Raw genomic sequence first — 17,287 nt, 5'->3', positions numbered from 1 at the left:
GGGAGTTCGGGCGGCCGCCGTAACCCCGCGGGTGCGAAGCCGCCCTCTGCGAACGCGCGGTGGGAAAAGAGAGAACGGTGGGAGGGCTCGGATATTTTTTTTTTTTTTCCTTGGGCTTTCTTCTCTTCCCCTTAACTTTGCCGAGCGGAGGGGACTGGACTTTAACGAGCGAGGCCACTGTCCTTTGCTTTGCAAAACAAACAGCGGCTTGGCCGGGAGCTGGGTGCAGGGCACGGGAACAGCGTTTATCGTCCCGCGGCGCTGGCGTGGGTGCGGTCTACCATAAGCAAAGCCTTCTAGGGTGAATTAGTCGAAAGGCTTAAAACGAAGCCGGAGCTAGCCGCAAGCAGGCCTCCTTTAAAATAGGCGCAAGCCTAATCTGTGCCACAGCGATCCCGAGCGGGGGGAAAGATCCGGTTGGTGCAGGAGTTGCAGTCCATGCCGCTCATCTCCGCCGGCTTGTACCGAGCGCGGGGCTCCGGCTGCCAGGGGGGATTAAGCAGTAATCCCCTCCTGACACCTGGATGGCCCTGTCGGTTCCAATTTTCTCCCTGCGAGGGTGACCGTGCCAACACCTCGCCGGGACCCTGCCAGCCCCTGATAGCTCAACTCCCCCCCTCGTGTCGCGTAGGGGTGAGAAAAAAAAGGATGAGCCTCTTTCCAGGGCTTGAATCTGGGGACTCTCCTGTATAGCCGAGCCGTGCTGGGTGCCATCCACCCAGCGTCGCTGCTTCCAGCTTCACGAGGACCCAACCAGTAAGCCCAACCGATCCTGCCCGGCACATCCCTTCACCAGCACGACCCCGCGCAGGTCCTGGGGAAACGTGTCAAGTCAGCGACTTCCTCCAGCCTAAATCCTTCCTTAAAACCTGCCGGTGCTGACGCCGGGGAGTGGCTTACACAAGCCTCTGTGTTACCGGCCTCATCCTGTGCCCGTCGTGTCAGCAAGAGGGGAGGCGAGAGCATGCGGTGGTCCTGAGACTGAACCCCCCCCGGGGACGGCAGAGGAAGCCGGTGTCCCCGCGGGTGCCGCACGCATCCGGCACCGGCAGTTCGCTTGGTTTTGCAGTTGCGTCGCAGCTCAGGGTGACGTTAGGAAACATCTCCTTTTTTAAAGTTTAACTTTGTACTGCCGCGGCCACCGGTATGTTCGGGGTGACCATCCTGGAGCTGTCCCTGCTCTCGGACAGGGTGTTTTGTCTAAACAAAATCGCCTCGGCACTACCTTCTTCCCAGCTTGGGAAATAGCAGCGGCAGGAGATAAGGGGCTGCAGGGCACGGCCGCCTCGGGGCCCCCGAGGAGCTCCAGCCCTCAAATTCCCAGTGCAAACCACCCTGCCCTGTTGAGAGTCAGGGTTTTTTTCCTCTTGCTTCGAGATAACAACCGATAGCAGCTTCTGGGGTCCAGAGGAGCCTCCTCCGGCCCCGGGGAAGGTGACTGGCGGGTGGTTTTTCTCTTTCAGAGGATTTACTACCTCTCCCTGGAGTTTTACATGGGGCGGACGCTGCAGAACACCATGATTAACCTGGGGCTGCAGAACGCCTGCGACGAAGCCATCTACCAGGTGAGCATCGCAGGGGTCGGTGCGGACCCAGACCGGGAGGGCTCGGTGCTCTCCGTATCCCCGTGTTTTACCAAACCGGGCTGCAAACCACTCCTTGAGCCGCAGGCGATACCTTGAGGAAACTCAGGGTTGTATATATGAGGCTGGTAATAACTATAAGCAACGGCGGAGGGGAATAAAACCTTGGCCTAACTCAACCCTGGCCTGGCGCTGGTGCCGCGTGGCAATCGGGTTGTCGAAGGTTTTTGGGTGGCTCCTTTCGCCCCCACCTTGCGTTTGCACCACTTGCACGTGCGCTGTCGTACGTGGCTGGGGTGGTTGCACAACAGCCAGAGCAGCTTTCGAGCAAATGCGTTCGAAGGTGAGGAACTTATTTTTAGGGGGGGGGGTTGTGTTTTTTTAATCTGTTGACCTTGCAATGAGGAGGGCAGCTTGGCTGGGGGTGAGGGTGGAAGGGAAGAGCCTGGGATACTGCTTGGTGGTAGTCTGGGGAAGCAGAAGGTGCGAGGTTATTTGGAAATCATCCTCTTTGCAGCAATGGCAGGTAAAGGTGTGAGGGATATCCTCCTTACTGCATATGCTGAGCTCCCTGGACATAAATGCCAAACGTTTCTAAAATAAAATGTTTGGTATAATACAAATCACTTAAAATATTTCTGGGTATTCAGGGCTGCCGATGAAATTCAGAGCTGTGCAGCCTAGTGCCATGAAACACCGGTGAGGCCACGACCGGTGCTGGTGCTCCCGGACTTGTCTGTGACCGTCTGGTTTGGGAGAAGGTGCTGCCTGCTTACGTGTGAGCGGTGCAGGGTCCGGCCCTCCCACGTGGGTGACCACGGGACTGGGGCCATCCCCGCTTGCTGTGACCCGTGGGACACCAGGGGGACATTGGACCAAGGGATTTCCATGGGAAAAGGTAGCTCAGCCCTGACAAGGCACCATCTTATTTCCCGCTGAGCTGCCTGAGGAGCTTTGCGTAGGCAAAACCTCTTCTTCCCACAGCATCCCAGGCTGGAAACTTTCAACTTCCTTGTAAAAGCTGCTTCTCTGGGTGTCTCTGTTAAAGGGTGATGCCTGGAGACAGGGGGATGGGCACCGGGGTGCCTGCCCCAGGAGGATGGGGGTGCTGGGAGACTGGCCTGAAATATCTGGGATCACGAGAGCAGTGCCCTGATTATGGGTGGGTGCCCCCCACCCCCAGGAGCTTGTCCACGGCGAGGTCGAGGGCGCGCGTGTCCGTTGTAAAGGCTGGTGGAGTGACTTTAAACACCAGAGCTGGTCCCTGCCGTGGCGCGGAGCAGCAGGGGAGGGAGAGAGGGGGTGCTTTGGGTGCAAATCACGGTGTCCCACCTGCGGGGATGGGTTTTGCAGGGTCGGGTGCCTTTTCCACCCTTCCTGGAGCCCACCTGCAAGGAGGGACAGCAGCGGTGGGCGCTGGGCAGCACCCAGGGGTGCGTGCCAGTGGTCCCTCCATCTCCACGGGGCTGGGCGCTCTGAGAGTCTCCAGCCCCATCGCCTTCTCCTTCTCGGCTGTAGCTCGGGCTGGACATGGAAGAGCTGGAGGAAATCGAGGAGGATGCCGGTCTCGGCAACGGCGGTCTCGGCAGGCTTGCTGGTGAGTGAGACCCCCCCCCGGAATGGTCTCGTTGCCTGGGTGGTGGGGTACAGCCCCAGGGGCTTTGCATCTGCTGCAGGGGGGTACCTAAACCCGGAGGGATTTATTGCTCCAGCCTTTCCAGCACAGGGCGAGAGGTGCTGGGTGGCCGGCGAGCGAGCGGCAGCGGCTCGTGTCCCTGCGGGGCGGCTGCTCCCATGCTGCCATCGGTTGTCCATGGGGAGAAGGACCCGCTGTCTTCCCGAGGTTCCCGGGTCCCTGGGAAAGCGCAGCTCACTGCTTTCCCCTCTCCCTGGCAGCCTGCTTCCTCGACTCGATGGCGACGCTGGGGCTGGCAGCCTACGGCTACGGCATCCGCTACGAGTATGGCATCTTCAACCAGAAGATCCGGGACGGCTGGCAGGTACGGACAGAGGCGAGCAGCTCTCGCCTTCCCCCGGCACAGCCGAAGCCCCGAGTCCATCCTCCCCCTCAGATCAGGCCACGATCGGGGTGTACAGACACTCTGCCTTCGCTTGGAGACTGCTGCAGCCAGAGCTGGTGCTGTGATGTTTAAAACTTGTCAGATGTTTTCTCGAACAAGTTTAACTTCTTAAACCGGTGCAAGCACATAGCATCCCTCCCTGCAGCAGGGAAGCTCATCTTTCATCCCAGCTGGCTCCGGCGCGCGGGGCTGGGGATCAGTCCGGTGTCACGGTTCCCGGTCGAGCCTGTTAGCGGCTCGGTGCAGCAGCACGGAGGGGAGCGGATCTGCCTCGCAGGACACCCCGCTAATTAGCAAAAAGCTGCGAGTCATCAGCGTGAAAACCTTTCCTCCCGAGCCGGTTTTGTGGCAGATGCCTGCCCGCATAGCGGGGACATGAGCCGTATCCTCGCCGGGAGCGGGACCCCTTTCTGGGGCTGTTGTAGGAGCAGAGAGCTCGGTGCTTCCACCTCTCCGTGGCCACGTGGAGCCCGCAAGGATGGAGATGTCGTGTCCCTGCTCCTCGTGGGGTGGGGATGGTTTCGTTGAGGTGGTACAGGGATGGTGTGGGGAGGTCTGGGGGAGGCCAGATCCAGCCCCCCAGCCCGGCTCTGGTCCTCAATGCTTGGGTTAAAGCATTGGAGGGTGGGAGAGGCTGGTTTGGAAATGCAATGGAAAACATCGTGTGTATCAGCAAAACCCCTGGTGGGAGGCAACCCTGGATACCCGGAGGGACCTTCTGAGCATCTCCAAAAAGCTGTTTCTACAGTCGGCAAGTGGATGCCTTTCCTCCTCGGCCCTGTGAGCTAGCGATTCCCTGCCTGCTGCGTCCTAACAGGGCTCATCTCCTCTGACCCTCACACATCGCGCCTGCCGCCCAGAGCTCTGACCCAGCCTTGCTAAAGGCGATGTCTAACCCGGGCTCTCCCCGTAACAGCCCTGCTGGGCTAGGGAACGAGCCCGCTTCGTTAGCCAGCCTGCAGGCTGAGATGGAAACTCCAATTAAGAGGACGAATGCCGTCTCGGTCGCAGCACGATGGTGTTAGCGGTGTGCTAAGGGAAATGTTGCTTTCACCCCCACCTCCTCATCCCCATCCATCACCCCTGCGGCAGCGAGACCCTGGGGTTCAGGGTGGTCTGTGCAGAGCCCTGCCTCCAGGCTCACCCTCCGGCACCAAAATCCGGGCTTAGGGCAGACAGACTCCAAAGCATCCCGTTTGCTAGCGAGCAGCCGGAGCCTTTCCCGGCCATCCTCTGATGTGACACAACCCGGGGACATCCCCGGGGCTGGGTGGCCCCATCACCGCTCTCGCTCCCTTTGGCAGGTGGAAGAAGCCGACGACTGGCTCCGGCACGGCAATCCCTGGGAAAAAGCCCGTCCCGAGTACATGCTGCCCGTGCACTTCTACGGCCGGGTGGAACACACTGCTGCCAGCGCCAAGTGGGTTGACACCCAGGTACGGGGCTGGGGTGCAGCTGGACATAGGGATGGGGACAGGTTTTTGCTGCTCCACGTCTGCAGCCAACCCCTGAAATACCCAAAAGCACCTCCAGCAGGCCTGCGTGCAATGCACAGCCCGGCACGATGGCTTAAATTAAGCTTCTGACGCTCGCAAGCCTCTCTCCATCCCCTGAGCACTTCTGGCAAACACCAGCCTCCGGGCAGACACGGAGAAGCCGGGGTATCCCCGGGGCAGGGACTGGGGATACCAAGCATGTCCCCACGCGTGCAACCCCAAGAAGGTGGATGCAACCCTGACCTCACTCCTCCAGGAGGGTCTGTGGGGTGGGAGGGCTCCGGTGGGGCAGGGAGTACGTGGGGGGACACCAGGCGGGGACGCAGCCCGGCTCCGGCTGCCCTGCCAATGTTTTAGGTGGTGCTGGCACTGCCCTACGATACCCCCGTGCCGGGGTACATGAACAACACCGTCAACACCATGCGCCTGTGGTCGGCTCGGGCACCCAACGACTTCAACCTGCGGGACTGTAAGTGGGTGCTGGCAGGGTGCCACGCGGGACGGGGCGCTGGGGGGGTCCCGCGCCCTCCTTATCCCTTTTCTCTTCCCCAGTCAACGTCGGAGACTACATCCAGGCCGTGCTGGACAGAAACCTGGCGGAGAACATATCCCGTGTCCTCTACCCCAACGACAACGTAAGTCGGGATGGAGGGGTGTCTCTCTTTTAGGGATGGCTAAAGATTGCAGAGCAGCCCCTCTCGCCAGGACACTGCAGAGATGTTTTAGGTGTGTTTCAAGCCGCCTGTAGCGCTTGGATGGGGATTGCTGCTTCTTGCCAGCGCTGCCCGGGGCTGCAGCAGAGACGAGTCCGTTCCCCGGGCAAATCCATGCTCGGTGCGGTAACGGGGAGAGAGTAGGAATGAGCACGTTCTGCTGCAGAAACGTTCCTCGAGTTTCAAAATCGAACATGAAGGCAAACTGATGAACACTGCTGGCATTTTCCTGCCTGTCCCTTGCAGCCCAGGACCGGAGATTGTGCCTCAAATTGCCCTTTGCATCCCAACCTCTTGCTGCGGGTGTTCTTGCAGTGCTGCACGCTGGCTGGCACGGAGGCGCGATGGGATGTACAGCCTTTCCCTGGCCACAAAACAAGCTGCGGAGCAGGGGAGGGTGATGAAGGGCGGCTCTCCTTGCTCTGCAGCCTGTTTTGGGCAGGCCCTGATAGGTTTTTTTTCCCATTTAATCCTACCCCAGCCTGGTGAGCAGAGCTGGGAGCACCACAGCTCCACTAGTGAGGTTGCAGATCCTCTCTCGCAGACCAGCAGGTTGATGTTTTATGCTGCGTGAATGGTGGTTTTCATTTTTGTCTTAGACATAGCTAATACAGCCCCTGTGGCTTTCCTTCCCATTGCCCCAGTATCTTTTTTTGCAGCCAAAATTTTCAAACCAGGGCACAGGGGAGAACAGCTTTCGGCAATGCTCAGGGCGGGGGAATTTAAACCTCTGTTTGTAGCAGCACATCTCAAAACCCCTGTGCTGAAAGCTGGGAAGTGAGAAGACGTCGGGGGTTGAGGTGCTGCCAAAACCAGCACCGGGGGGTCCTGCCACACCGCGCAGTGGATGTGTGCTGGCGTGGGTCCCCGTGCAGGAGGGAGCCCCGGGAAGCACAGCTCCTCTGGCACAGACGTGCCTGGGCAGCGCAGTGCAATCCTGCAGCGCGGTGCAATCCTGCAGCGCGGTGCAATCCTCCCACTCCTCTGCTCGCAGTTTTTTGAGGGGAAGGAGCTGCGGCTGAAGCAGGAGTACTTCGTCGTGGCTGCCACCCTCCAGGACATCATACGCCGCTTCAAAGCATCCAAATTCGGGAGTACGGAGAGTGTCCGAACCGTGTTTGATTCCTTCCCCGACCAGGTACGAGCCAGGGTTGCTCTGACATGTGCCTTGGAGCTCTTTTCAACGCCTCCCAGATGCACACCCAGGGCTGGAGGGGTTTTGGGGACCCCCCCATGGGTGCCTGGCTGACTTGCGCAGTGGGGTGCCCACATGTCCGCCACGTGTCCCCCCTGCCCTCCCCACAGGTTGCCATCCAGCTGAATGACACGCACCCTGCCATGGCCATCCCTGAGCTGATGAGGATTTTCGTGGACATCGAGAAGCTGCCATGGAATAAGGTAGGGAGACCCGACCTGGCCCCTGGGTGCCCTCCAATTGTGCCCACCGTCCCGCCCACCCACAGCGGAGGAGCTGGGGAACCAGTTTTGCTGGTGACTTGGGTGGCTGCTGGTTGGGTTTAACCAGTATGGACTTGAAGGAGCCGGTTTGGCCATGCTGCTGGCCACTGCGGGAGGACCACGCGTGGGTACTGGCACCCACCCGGGGCTGCCTCCACCCTCGCCGCTCAACACCGGCTCTCCCCACGGCAGGCCTGGGACATCACCAAGCGGACTTTCGCCTACACCAACCACACAGTGCTCCCCGAAGCCTTGGAGCGCTGGCCAGTGGACCTGGTGGAGAAGCTGCTCCCCAGACACCTGCAGATCATCTACGAGATCAACCAGAGACACCTGGATGTAAGTGCCTTGGGACAGCGCAGGAGCCCTCTCCGGAGAGGGGGACGGGGGTGGCAAGGGTTGTGCTGTTGGGATTAGGGGAACACACAAACCGATGATGTTGGTATGTGGCCGTGTAGTTTTGGCTGCTATTTTGAGAGGTTGGTGTGTAGGAAAAGCCCTTCCCACCCGTCTGTTGGCATCCCGCAGTTAGTGGCTATTTTAAAGACTTCACCCATTGCTTACCAACTTACCTGTTGGCACTTCTTTGCTCCCTAAATGCTAAATTCACCCTGGAGAAGGATGATGTTGGGGTTACAAAGGTGATGATGATTTGGCCTCCTGGTCTGGCAGCATGAGGCTGGCCAAGCACGTGCCCACAAGCCCCTCTCCGTGGGGGCTTGGGGGGTCCTTTTGTCCAGAGAGATCCGTGCTGGGGAAGGGCATCCCTTGGAGGGGGTTTGCACCATCACTCTGGAGTAAAAAGCCACTGCTCTGGCTGGTGTTGAATGCACCGGGGACATCGCTGTGGCCCTCTCTTTGGGAGCCATCGGGTGGGACATCCCTAAACGTCGGCACCGCTCACCACCTCTCCCACCTCCACCGGCAGCACATCGCGTCCCTCTTCCCTAACGACGTGGACCGGCTGCGGAGGATGTCCCTGATAGAGGAGGGAGGCACCAAGAGGATCAACATGGCCCATCTCTGCATCGTCGGCTCCCATGCCGTCAACGGCGTGGCAAAGATCCACTCCGAAATAGTCAAGACTCAAGTGTAAGCACGGGGAGGGAGGGGGTGGTGGATCACCCTCGGCTTGGAAATGGTGGTGGTACCAGGTGGGTGAGCCTGAAGCTGTCCCCTCCTCGTCCTCTCAGCTTCAAAGACTTCGCAGCGCTGGAGCCGGAGAAGTTTCAGAACAAGACCAACGGCATCACCCCGCGGCGCTGGCTCCTGCTCTGCAACCCCGGGCTGGCGGAGCTCATCGCAGAGGTAATGGCGTCGGGGGGAGTGCGCTGGCCCCCAGCCCTTCCCGACCCCAGGAACGCTGTTCCCGGGGGACGCCACTCCAACCTCAGCCATTTACATCTTTTAAATGGTCAAGCTCTGTCCGCATCCCACCCCAGTCCCCCCGCTCCCATTTTCCGAGCGCCGTTGGCTTTGCCGGGCGGGAGCAGCGTGCCGGCTGAAGGCGGCCGCCCGCGGTCAGCGCGTTGCCTGCGTTCCTCTTGCAGAAAATCGGGGAGGACTACGTGCGGGACCTGAGCCAGCTGACAAAGCTGCACGAGTTTGTGGACGACGACCTCTTCATCCGGGAGGTGGCCAAAGTGAAGCAGGTGAGGGGTGCAGGCATGGCAGTGGCGGGGGGGGAACGCAGGCTCGGGGGCTGACGCGCTCCCTGCCCTGACCCAGGAGAACAAGGTGAAGTTCGCGCTGTACCTGGAGAAGGAGTACAAGGTGAAGATCAACCCTTCCTCCATGTTCGACGTGCACGTGAAGAGGATCCACGAGTACAAGCGGCAGCTGATGAACTGCCTGCACATCGTCACCATGTACAACCGTAAGCCACCACGCACCCCAAGGGGACGGGCTTCCCTGGGGCTGCACGAGCATCCCTATCCCCCTGGGGCTGCAGCTAAAACAGAGGGTGACACCGCAACTGCTGTCTTCTCCAGGCATCAGGAGGGATCCTGCGAAGCTGTTTGTGCCAAGGACAGTGATCATTGGGGGCAAGGTAAGTCGGGTCAGGAGTTTCGGGCATTTGGGAGGAAGTCCTTGAAAATGCCCTAGCGGATTTGGGTGCAGATGTTATCGTGGGGTTGCATCCCCGAAGCCCTCTGGGAAGCCCTGAGGCAGGACGTGTTGGCTTCAACTCAAGCAAGGTTCTGCTGCCTATGGACATGAAAGCCCCCAAAAACTTGGTGGCACAACACGAGTTGGATGAGGGATGGGAGCAGGGCTGAGCGGGTGCTTCCCTGGGCACGTGGGGGCTGCGTGCTCCTCTCCTGCCTCTGGCACCAGCCCTCCGGGCTCACCCGTGGCTTTTCTCCTAGGCTGCCCCAGGATATCACATGGCTAAAATGATCATCAAGCTCATTAACACTGTGGCTCAGGTGGTGAACAACGACCCCGTTGTGGGGAGCAAGCTGAAGGTCATCTTCCTGGAGAACTACAGGGTCTCGCTGGCAGAGAAAGGTAGCCCACGGGGGGCACGCTTTGGGGAGGGGATGTCCACTTTGTGGCTGTCCACCAGCCCACGGCTCCATCACTGCAAGACAACAGATCTGAGGTCTTTCGGCATGATACAAACCCAAAGCTGGTCACCATGAGCCCCCCTTGTGTCCGTGTGTTTTGTTGGCAGTGATCCCTGCTACTGACCTGTCAGAGCAGATCTCCACGGCGGGCACTGAGGCGTCGGGTACAGGGAACATGAAATTCATGCTGAACGGAGCTCTGACCATCGGCACCATGGATGGAGCCAATGTGGAAATGGCCGAGGAAGCTGGAGAGGAAAACCTGTTCATCTTCGGCATGAGGGTGGAGGATGTCACGGAGCTGGACAGGGAAGGGTGAGGGCTGGGGATGCCGCGGGGGTGCTACCGTGGGCAGCCGGAGCAGCACCGTCTCATATCAACCCTTTCCTACCAGGTACAATGCCCAGGAGTATTACAACCGGCTCCCCGAGTTGAAGCAAGCCATTGACCAGATCAAAAGCGGCTTCTTCTCCCCGAACGAGCCTGACCTCTTCAAAGATGTGGTCAACATGCTCTTCCACCATGACCGGTGAGGCCTGGGATGCCGTCCATCCCCTGGGTTGGGTCTCTCCACCAAACTCCCTGTGCCTGGGCAGAGCAGCCCCCTGCACCAACCATCCACCCTCTGGCTGATAACTTCCCATTTTCTGGCCCTGATGTTGCGCACGTGGAAGAGCGACTGATGCTCCATGGGCACAAAAGGTTTTCCATGTACGGCACTTCACGCTTGCCGCATTAAAGCCTGGGGTACATTAAGGCCAAGACACATTTGGGTGCGCAGCCCTCGCCAAGTGATAGATGCTTTTAGGTATCTCGAGGGCTTTCCTGGCCGGAGCATTAAGTAGCCAAGGCCTGTGGGCATTTGCATTGGGGAAATGTTTTCCCAGTGACCTGAGGTCCAGCCCGTGCCGCAGCACCCGTGGGCTTGCAGGGCTTTGTACAAACAGGGCCTGGGGAAGATCAATTTGTCTGAAAAGTTTGTTTTGGAGGAAGTTCCAGATCTGGCAGCCCAAGCCCCGTGCGCTGCAGCCACCGGCCGCTGCTGCATGCTCCCACCTACGCATTTCTGCTGTCAGTGACCCCCCTTTTCTTTGCCGCTACAGGTTTAAAGTTTTCGCAGATTATGAGGCTTACGTCAAATGCCAGGAGAAGGTCAGCGAGCTGTACCTGGTGAGTGCCAGCCTGGGGATGCGGTGGGGGAGCTGTGACGGGGGCACAAAATCCCATCCCGAAGAAGGGGTCTGGTGGGGCTGTGGACGTAGATGGGTTCCTGGCGAGGAGGTTCCTGGCTGTGCTGCTGCAGGGGGTCCCTGGTTGAAAGCCGGTCTCGGGGCCAACTTGGCACCTGTGGGCGTGAGCCTCTGGCCGCACCGTCCCACCGCTCTCCTTGCAGAACTCCAAGGCATGGACCAAGATGGTCATCAGGAACATCGCGGCGGCCGGCAAGTTCTCCAGCGACCGCACCATCAAGGAGTATGCCCGAGACATCTGGCACGTGGAGCCCTCCGACCTGAAGATCCCGCCGCCCAACGAGCCCCGGGATGCAGCGGAGGACAAGACCCTCAATGGCACGGCAGCGTAGGGGCACGGAGCTGCCGCCGGCCGGAGCCACGGGGGGGGACATGAGCACGTGCGCTGTAAAATTGTCTCTGCTGTCTAGTCTCTATGTTGCTGTTGCTAGCTTTCCTACGGACGGGGAAGTGTGTGGGGGGGTGGATTTTTATAACCTAAGTGTTGTGCAGAAAGTGAAACCATGTCACCCTGTTGCTTGCATAGGTGCTAAAAATAAAAGTGCCATTGGAGTCCAAGGGGCTGTTTGCTGAAGCCTAAAATTAGGGACCGGGCTTGCTCGCACCAACGCTAATGCAGAAAGAGGGTGTAAGGGGCGAGCTGGTGGGGGTCGGCCAGGGATGGGGTGGGCAGCACAGCTGGCCACAGCTGTCTGAGCCCTTGCAGGTGATGCTGAAGCAGGACTTGGGGTGCAGCTCTTGCCAGTCCTAAAGGCATCAGTGCCAGGGGGCTTAAGGGGTGTTTGCGGTCAGGTCCCTGTACCTCTCTTACTGCCCCATATGATGCTCCCGGTCACGGCTCACGTGGTCCCGTCCCAGGCGCAGCACCCAGATCACGGCACTATCTCCATCCCCTGAGTAACAACCTGGCGTCCTCAAGGCAGTGGGCGAATTTTAAAGTTTCTCAGTAGTTTTTATTACGTACAGCAGTAAGTTCAGTGCAACGAGGGGTTCCTGGTGTGGGTTTGAGGGAGTGCTTGTGGTTGCTGCACGCAGCGGCTGGCATCACTTAATGTTCAAGAAGTCTCTGCAACAAGACACAATAAACCTTATGATGTATCACTGACCGTCTGGTGCTGCTTGAGAGCGTGATTTCTGATCCCTGGATGCGGGTCTGAGCTGGGCTTAGAGCAAAGCTACATCTCTGCACCCAGGGCAAAAAGGAGCTGGGGGCTGTCCCCAGGACCACCTCCCCGTGACACGGGGGCTGAGGACAGGCTCAGGGCAGCGAGGAGTGACTGGAACACACAAATTGATGCCAGCAAGCGCCGTAGGGAGGGGAAGGAAAGGAGGAGGGGGAAGGCAGCTGCATGGTTGCAGCAGGGGAGGATGCACCCCTGGCAGAAGAGGCCAAGGCTCATTCTATGTCCCCCCCTCTATTTCTGCAAAGCAGCACTTACTTCACCAGGGCGGGCAGCTCTGGGTTGAAGGAGATGTAGTCATGGCCCAGGCCCAGCTTTTTGGGAAAAGTAATGAACTTCACCTTGGTTTTGTCCTTGTAGGCGCTGCGTGCCATCTCGAAGAGCTGCCGTGGGGTGGGAGCGTGGTTAGCAGCATGCACGAGGGACCCCAACCCTCCCTCCCAGCACCCTGGGGCCAGCCCCCCCGTGCCCAAAACCAGTCTAAACCAGCGCCCACCCCCGTTAAAGCCCACGTGGAGGCAATGGTGGTCCCCACCTGGCGGCCCAGGTGCGGAGGCAGCACGGCATCATCTTCTGCATGCAGGATGAGGAGCGGGCAGGCCAGCACCTTCACGCTGTGGGCGGCAAGCACAGGGCTGAGGAGTCACCCCCGCAGCCGACAGACCTGTGGGAGCCTCCCTGGGTGCTGCTAAAACCCCCACAGCAACCCTGACCCACACACACACAGTTACACCCCCCCCATGGTGGCATTGCCTTTCAGAGCCACCCCAGCCCATCGCTGACTAAGGGCAGCTAAACTGCCCCAGGGCGATGCCCACGCTGCTTGTCCCTGCACCGCAGCACCTAAATAACCTTAAAGCCACAACACAGGGCGCTCAGGCTTCAAAAACACCCGTGAACCAGGTGGCTTTTAGCAAAGGCACCCACAAACGCAGAGGGGGAAGGACCCCCCCCCACCAGCTGCCACAGCGGGTGTGGGACTCGAGCGCATAGTGCTCAAAAAAAAAGGCTGTTGGCTTGTGGACTTTGCTCCATAGTAATATTGATATCTGAAGTTATGCAAATAAAAAGCCACTTCTAAAACATGAGTAAGCCGGGCAAACACAAACGAGAGTCCAGGGATTGCACGGTGTGACATGTCCAACCCCACACACATCCTCCCCCCCAGCCAGGTGGTCCCAGCATCAGCCCCGTGGGGACGGGGCTTCTCTGGGCACTCACTTCTCATCACTGCGGAAGAACATGTCGGCCAGGGCTAGCGAGTCCAGGATGAGGTACTCGAAACCCGGGAACTGGCGGTAGAGCTGCCAGGGAGAGAGTTGGGGGGGGGTTGTGCTAGGTCATGGCTTTGATTGCTGCACAGGTGGTTGGGGGACCCCACGGGGCAGAGACCCCGGGCTCACCGTGGAGATGGGGACGTGGGTGGCCGCCTCGCGGATATTGGTATAGGATGACTCCAGGACTACGGCATCAACCTGGATGCCTGAGGGCAGAGCGGGGAGAGAGCGGGCATGGCTACGGGGGGGTCGTCCTCACCCCGGGGCTGCTGCCACGCTCCCATCCCAGGCAGCAGCCACGAGGCCAACGTGCCCACCTGCTAAGGAGGAGGGGGACAGCCACTTGTCCCCACTGCGGGGGCCAAGCCTGATGCTTGAGCAGAGAGTGACAAGGCTCCCCAGCTCTGATGTGGCCCCCAAAATCCGGCCAGGGATGTGCAGAGCCCCCAGGAGGGGGACACCGCGTGGGGCTAACCCAGCCACGCTGGCCCTTACCTCTCTCTTCCTGAAGTTTCCTTGCCGCATTCGTGGCAATCCTGCAAGAAGAGAGGTCACAGTGAGGGGGAGCAGCCATGACGCCCCAGCGGGGTGCAGAGCACCCCTCAGACCCCCCCTTGCCTGCTGGGTTTTGCTTTGCAGGTGCCTCCACCAAGGAGCTGCTCCAAGCCCTTGGTCCATCCCTGCGTGGCACCGGTCTGGCAGCAGTGTCACAGCCCAGGGACCGGCTGTGGGGTCCGGCATCAGCCGGCACCCATGGGGTGTCCCCCCCTCACCCACCCTGTCCCCAAGGAGTGTCCCCAGAAGAGGATGCTGCTGTTCCCGCTCCGTGCTTTGGCCCAGTCGTAGAGTGCCAGGACGTCCGTGGTGAAGCCGCTCTCCGTGGGGTGCCCACTGGAGTCCCCATAGCCTGCGGGGGGACACGGCTCAATGTCACGACCCTGGGAGGATGGGGACCAGCTCCGGGAGGGGGTCACTCCATGAGAGGGAGGGGGTGACTTTACCTCTGTAGTCAAGAGCCAGGATGTGGAAGTCAGCAGCCCCCATCGTCTGTCAGAGGAGCGGCACCGCGTTATATCCCGGGGCGGCGGGGGGAGGAATGCACCCCCAGGTCCCCCAGCGTGGCCGGGCTCGCTCTGCCCAGGGTCCCTCTTGGGTCCCCGGAGCCAGCGTGAGCCTTACTCCCAGCAGGTCCCAGTCCCCCCACAGGGGACCACTTACCTTCAAGAACTGGACGCGGTGGCTCGCAGCCCTGATGGGGAAAATGAGGTTAAAGCTTGGAGAGTGACTCTCAGGGGACCCTCCCCGGTGAGGGACCGGGGTGACCTCTTCCCAGGAGAGAGCTGGATGCTCTGGGGCAGGTGGGTTTTGATATTTCCCTTTAACTCAAATGGACTTTCTTCCACTTATGGAGTCAGAAACCGCCGCAGCAGCCCCGGCCCTGTGGCACCACCGGCTGCTGCACCGAGTTTGCCAGTTCTCACCCCACGCAGAGACACTGTGCGACGCACCCCGTCCTCCCCCCGGGGAGGGTCCCAGCCCCGCAGCGGCGCTCAGGGGTACTCGCCTGGTCCCCCCATTGCCATGCAGGTAGATGATCACGGGGTGAGCGTCGGCAAGTGCCTCCTCGTACCAGCGCTGGTCCTTACCCAGCGCCTCGGCCCCTCTGCTGCCTGGCACCGTGTGCCTGGGGGGGACCAGAAAGGGGTTAGCCTGGGGGGGGCTTCACCCAGTTTAGCCAGGACGCTGGCATAGCCACGCGGCCGTGCCCACCCGGGATGCCGGGGCTGCCCCACTCACCAGATGCCGACCGTGACGCCCGGCTCGGTGGTGAGGTACAGGCTGATGGTATTGTTCAGCAGCAGCTCCGGCCGCCGAAGGTCCGCAAAGAAGGGGAATGCCACTGATGGAGAAATCACAGCCATCACATGAGCAACCCAGGAACCCTCATACCCAGCTGCTGTTATCCATTTTTCCAAAGCAACATGTTATTTTTTTTTAAATTATTTGTCCGGAAGCCAAGGGCCAGCTTTCCCACCCAGGGATCCCACCCGACTTCTAGCCCCGTTGACGCTGCGCGTGCCCAGATGTGTTGCAACTTCAGGCAGTAAACAGGGTCGGCGGCACCGCGTTATTACAGCTTGCAAAACACGAGGCGCCAACGGGAAAGGTCCCTCCATGCCTCCTCTGCAAGCCCATGGCAAGGGAGGGGGGGTTGGATGGGTGCTGTCCTGGTGCCACCCAATGTTTTGGGGACCCCCTCCCAGCCTCCTGCTTGCTGAATCCCTAGGGGGGGGACTCTCCCAGCTGGGACAGCCCCGGGGCACTCACCTAAGTTCAGGTAGACGAATTTGGTAAGCATGACCGGGAAGAGGCGGACAAGGAAGGGCACGGAGATGTAGATGAGGAGCAGGTCCAGGAGGAGGGTGCGCAGCCGGGGGCACCAGGCCAGCCAGCCCCTGCAAGGCAGACACCCCGTTAGCACATCTCCTCCCACCCCAAGGGCTTTGGGGCTCATTGGAAGGGGGTCCCTATTCCCAACCCCAGTTGTGATGGTTGGATACAGCGGCTTTTCTCCCGCAAGGGCCTGAAGCTGCCGTTTGTGCCCCCCCGGGACCGGGAACTGGTTCCCCACGCTGGGGTTGTGTTTGGCTTTTGGAGATGGAGCCGAGGTGTCGGAGCAGTCCCACTGGGACACGGCGTCGGGAGAGGCCACGATCGGCTCCCCTGCGGCCTCCCACGGGATGCCAGCAGGCAGGAAGGGCAGGGCATCTGCAGGCTGATGGCGCTGGGCGATGGCGAAACTAGTCTGGGTGCTGGGAGATTTAGGGAAAAGGTTTCTGACAGGCGTCCAAGCACAGCTTGTTCCCTGCCAGCAAGCACCCGGGGTCACCGTTGCTCCTGCAGAAGCGGATTTATTCCACTGCCTGCCCTGGGAAGTGCTGCAAGATGCTGAGAAAGGCTTGCAAAAAAGGGTGCCAGGGCAAGGTGGCACGGTCCCCCGGGCACAGGCATCCCTCCAGGGAGGGTGCAGGGTGGCATGAGCCATGCTGGAGCAACGGGGAGCTCCCCAAATCCCAGTCACCCTCTGAGACTTTGGTCCGGGCCGTCCCGCTGTACGCCATGAGCAACGGGCCAGCAATGTCCTCACAGTCACTGCAGTTAATTACCAGGTGCTGCTCTTGGTCTACACCTAATATTCAAGCGCTGGGGCGAGCACTCACACCCGCTCTTGCACAATACCCGCTGCAGATGAGCACTGATGGGTCCGGACCAGGGGGACGTGCCCACCAAAGGGCACCTTTGACAGCTGGCACGGCCAACGGGCCACCGCGTGGCTTCACGGGGACGGCAAAGTGACATGGGGACACGCGGTCACGGCGTGGAATCATATGGCCATGGCATAGGATCACGGCTGCGGCAGGCTGGCACAGCCATGGCCGGGGGGGGACACATACAAACACACGAGGTCACGGCCCCAGCAAGGTGACAAGGCCACGGCGTGGGGACACGGGAGCACGGCCACGGCGTGGGGACAGACCTACGGCACGGGGGGAACAGCGGTGGCGCGGCAGGGAAGGCGGCCGGAGGACACAGCACGGAAACCCGGCGGAGAAACACCGCACGGGGACCGGCGACACGGCCCCGGGGAGCGCAGCGCGGCTCTGCCCCGGCCCCGAC

At 60.4% G+C, this 17,287-nt stretch overlaps 2 protein-coding genes across 2 annotated transcripts in view; one reads left to right on the top strand and one right to left on the bottom strand.

Annotated features, from left to right (window-relative positions):
- The window catches only part of PYGL (phosphorylase, glycogen, liver), an 11,831-nt gene extending 348 nt beyond the window's left edge, over positions 1–11,483 (top strand). The window contains exons 2-20 of the mRNA XM_010579775.1: positions 1,464–1,565; positions 3,102–3,180; positions 3,480–3,583; positions 4,969–5,100; positions 5,518–5,629; positions 5,713–5,795; positions 6,868–7,011; positions 7,179–7,271; positions 7,524–7,670; positions 8,260–8,423; positions 8,525–8,639; positions 8,882–8,983; positions 9,060–9,207; positions 9,323–9,381; positions 9,701–9,842; positions 10,009–10,216; positions 10,296–10,430; positions 11,005–11,071; positions 11,295–11,483. Of these exons, the coding sequence (XP_010578077.1) occupies positions 1,464–1,565; positions 3,102–3,180; positions 3,480–3,583; positions 4,969–5,100; positions 5,518–5,629; positions 5,713–5,795; positions 6,868–7,011; positions 7,179–7,271; positions 7,524–7,670; positions 8,260–8,423; positions 8,525–8,639; positions 8,882–8,983; positions 9,060–9,207; positions 9,323–9,381; positions 9,701–9,842; positions 10,009–10,216; positions 10,296–10,430; positions 11,005–11,071; positions 11,295–11,483 (2,325 nt within the window). The remainder of the gene's footprint in view (positions 1–1,463; positions 1,566–3,101; positions 3,181–3,479; positions 3,584–4,968; positions 5,101–5,517; positions 5,630–5,712; positions 5,796–6,867; positions 7,012–7,178; positions 7,272–7,523; positions 7,671–8,259; positions 8,424–8,524; positions 8,640–8,881; positions 8,984–9,059; positions 9,208–9,322; positions 9,382–9,700; positions 9,843–10,008; positions 10,217–10,295; positions 10,431–11,004; positions 11,072–11,294) is intronic.
- Positions 11,484–12,083: 600 nt separating this feature from the next.
- On the bottom strand, positions 12,084–16,731 carry ABHD12B (abhydrolase domain containing 12B). The gene is made up of 14 exons (XM_010579856.1): positions 16,727–16,731; positions 16,171–16,422; positions 15,938–16,065; positions 15,407–15,509; positions 15,174–15,293; positions 14,828–14,858; positions 14,611–14,656; positions 14,387–14,516; positions 14,105–14,145; positions 13,736–13,815; positions 13,554–13,636; positions 12,868–12,946; positions 12,591–12,715; positions 12,084–12,217 (listed from the first exon to the last, which is right to left on the bottom strand). The coding sequence occupies exons 1-14, from the start codon at positions 16,729–16,731 to the stop codon at positions 12,196–12,198; spliced, it is 1,245 nt and encodes a 414-aa protein (XP_010578158.1). The 3' UTR covers positions 12,084–12,195.
- Between the last annotated feature and the right edge of the window lie 556 nt (positions 16,732–17,287).

Source organism: Haliaeetus leucocephalus, unplaced genomic scaffold (assembly GCF_000737465.1).
Source record: "Haliaeetus leucocephalus isolate CR32 unplaced genomic scaffold, Haliaeetus_leucocephalus-4.0 Scaffold678, whole genome shotgun sequence".
NCBI lineage: Eukaryota > Metazoa > Chordata > Aves > Accipitriformes > Accipitridae > Haliaeetus > Haliaeetus leucocephalus.
Note: the sequence above shows the minus strand (reverse complement) of the source record. Positions and strands in the feature narration are given on the sequence as shown.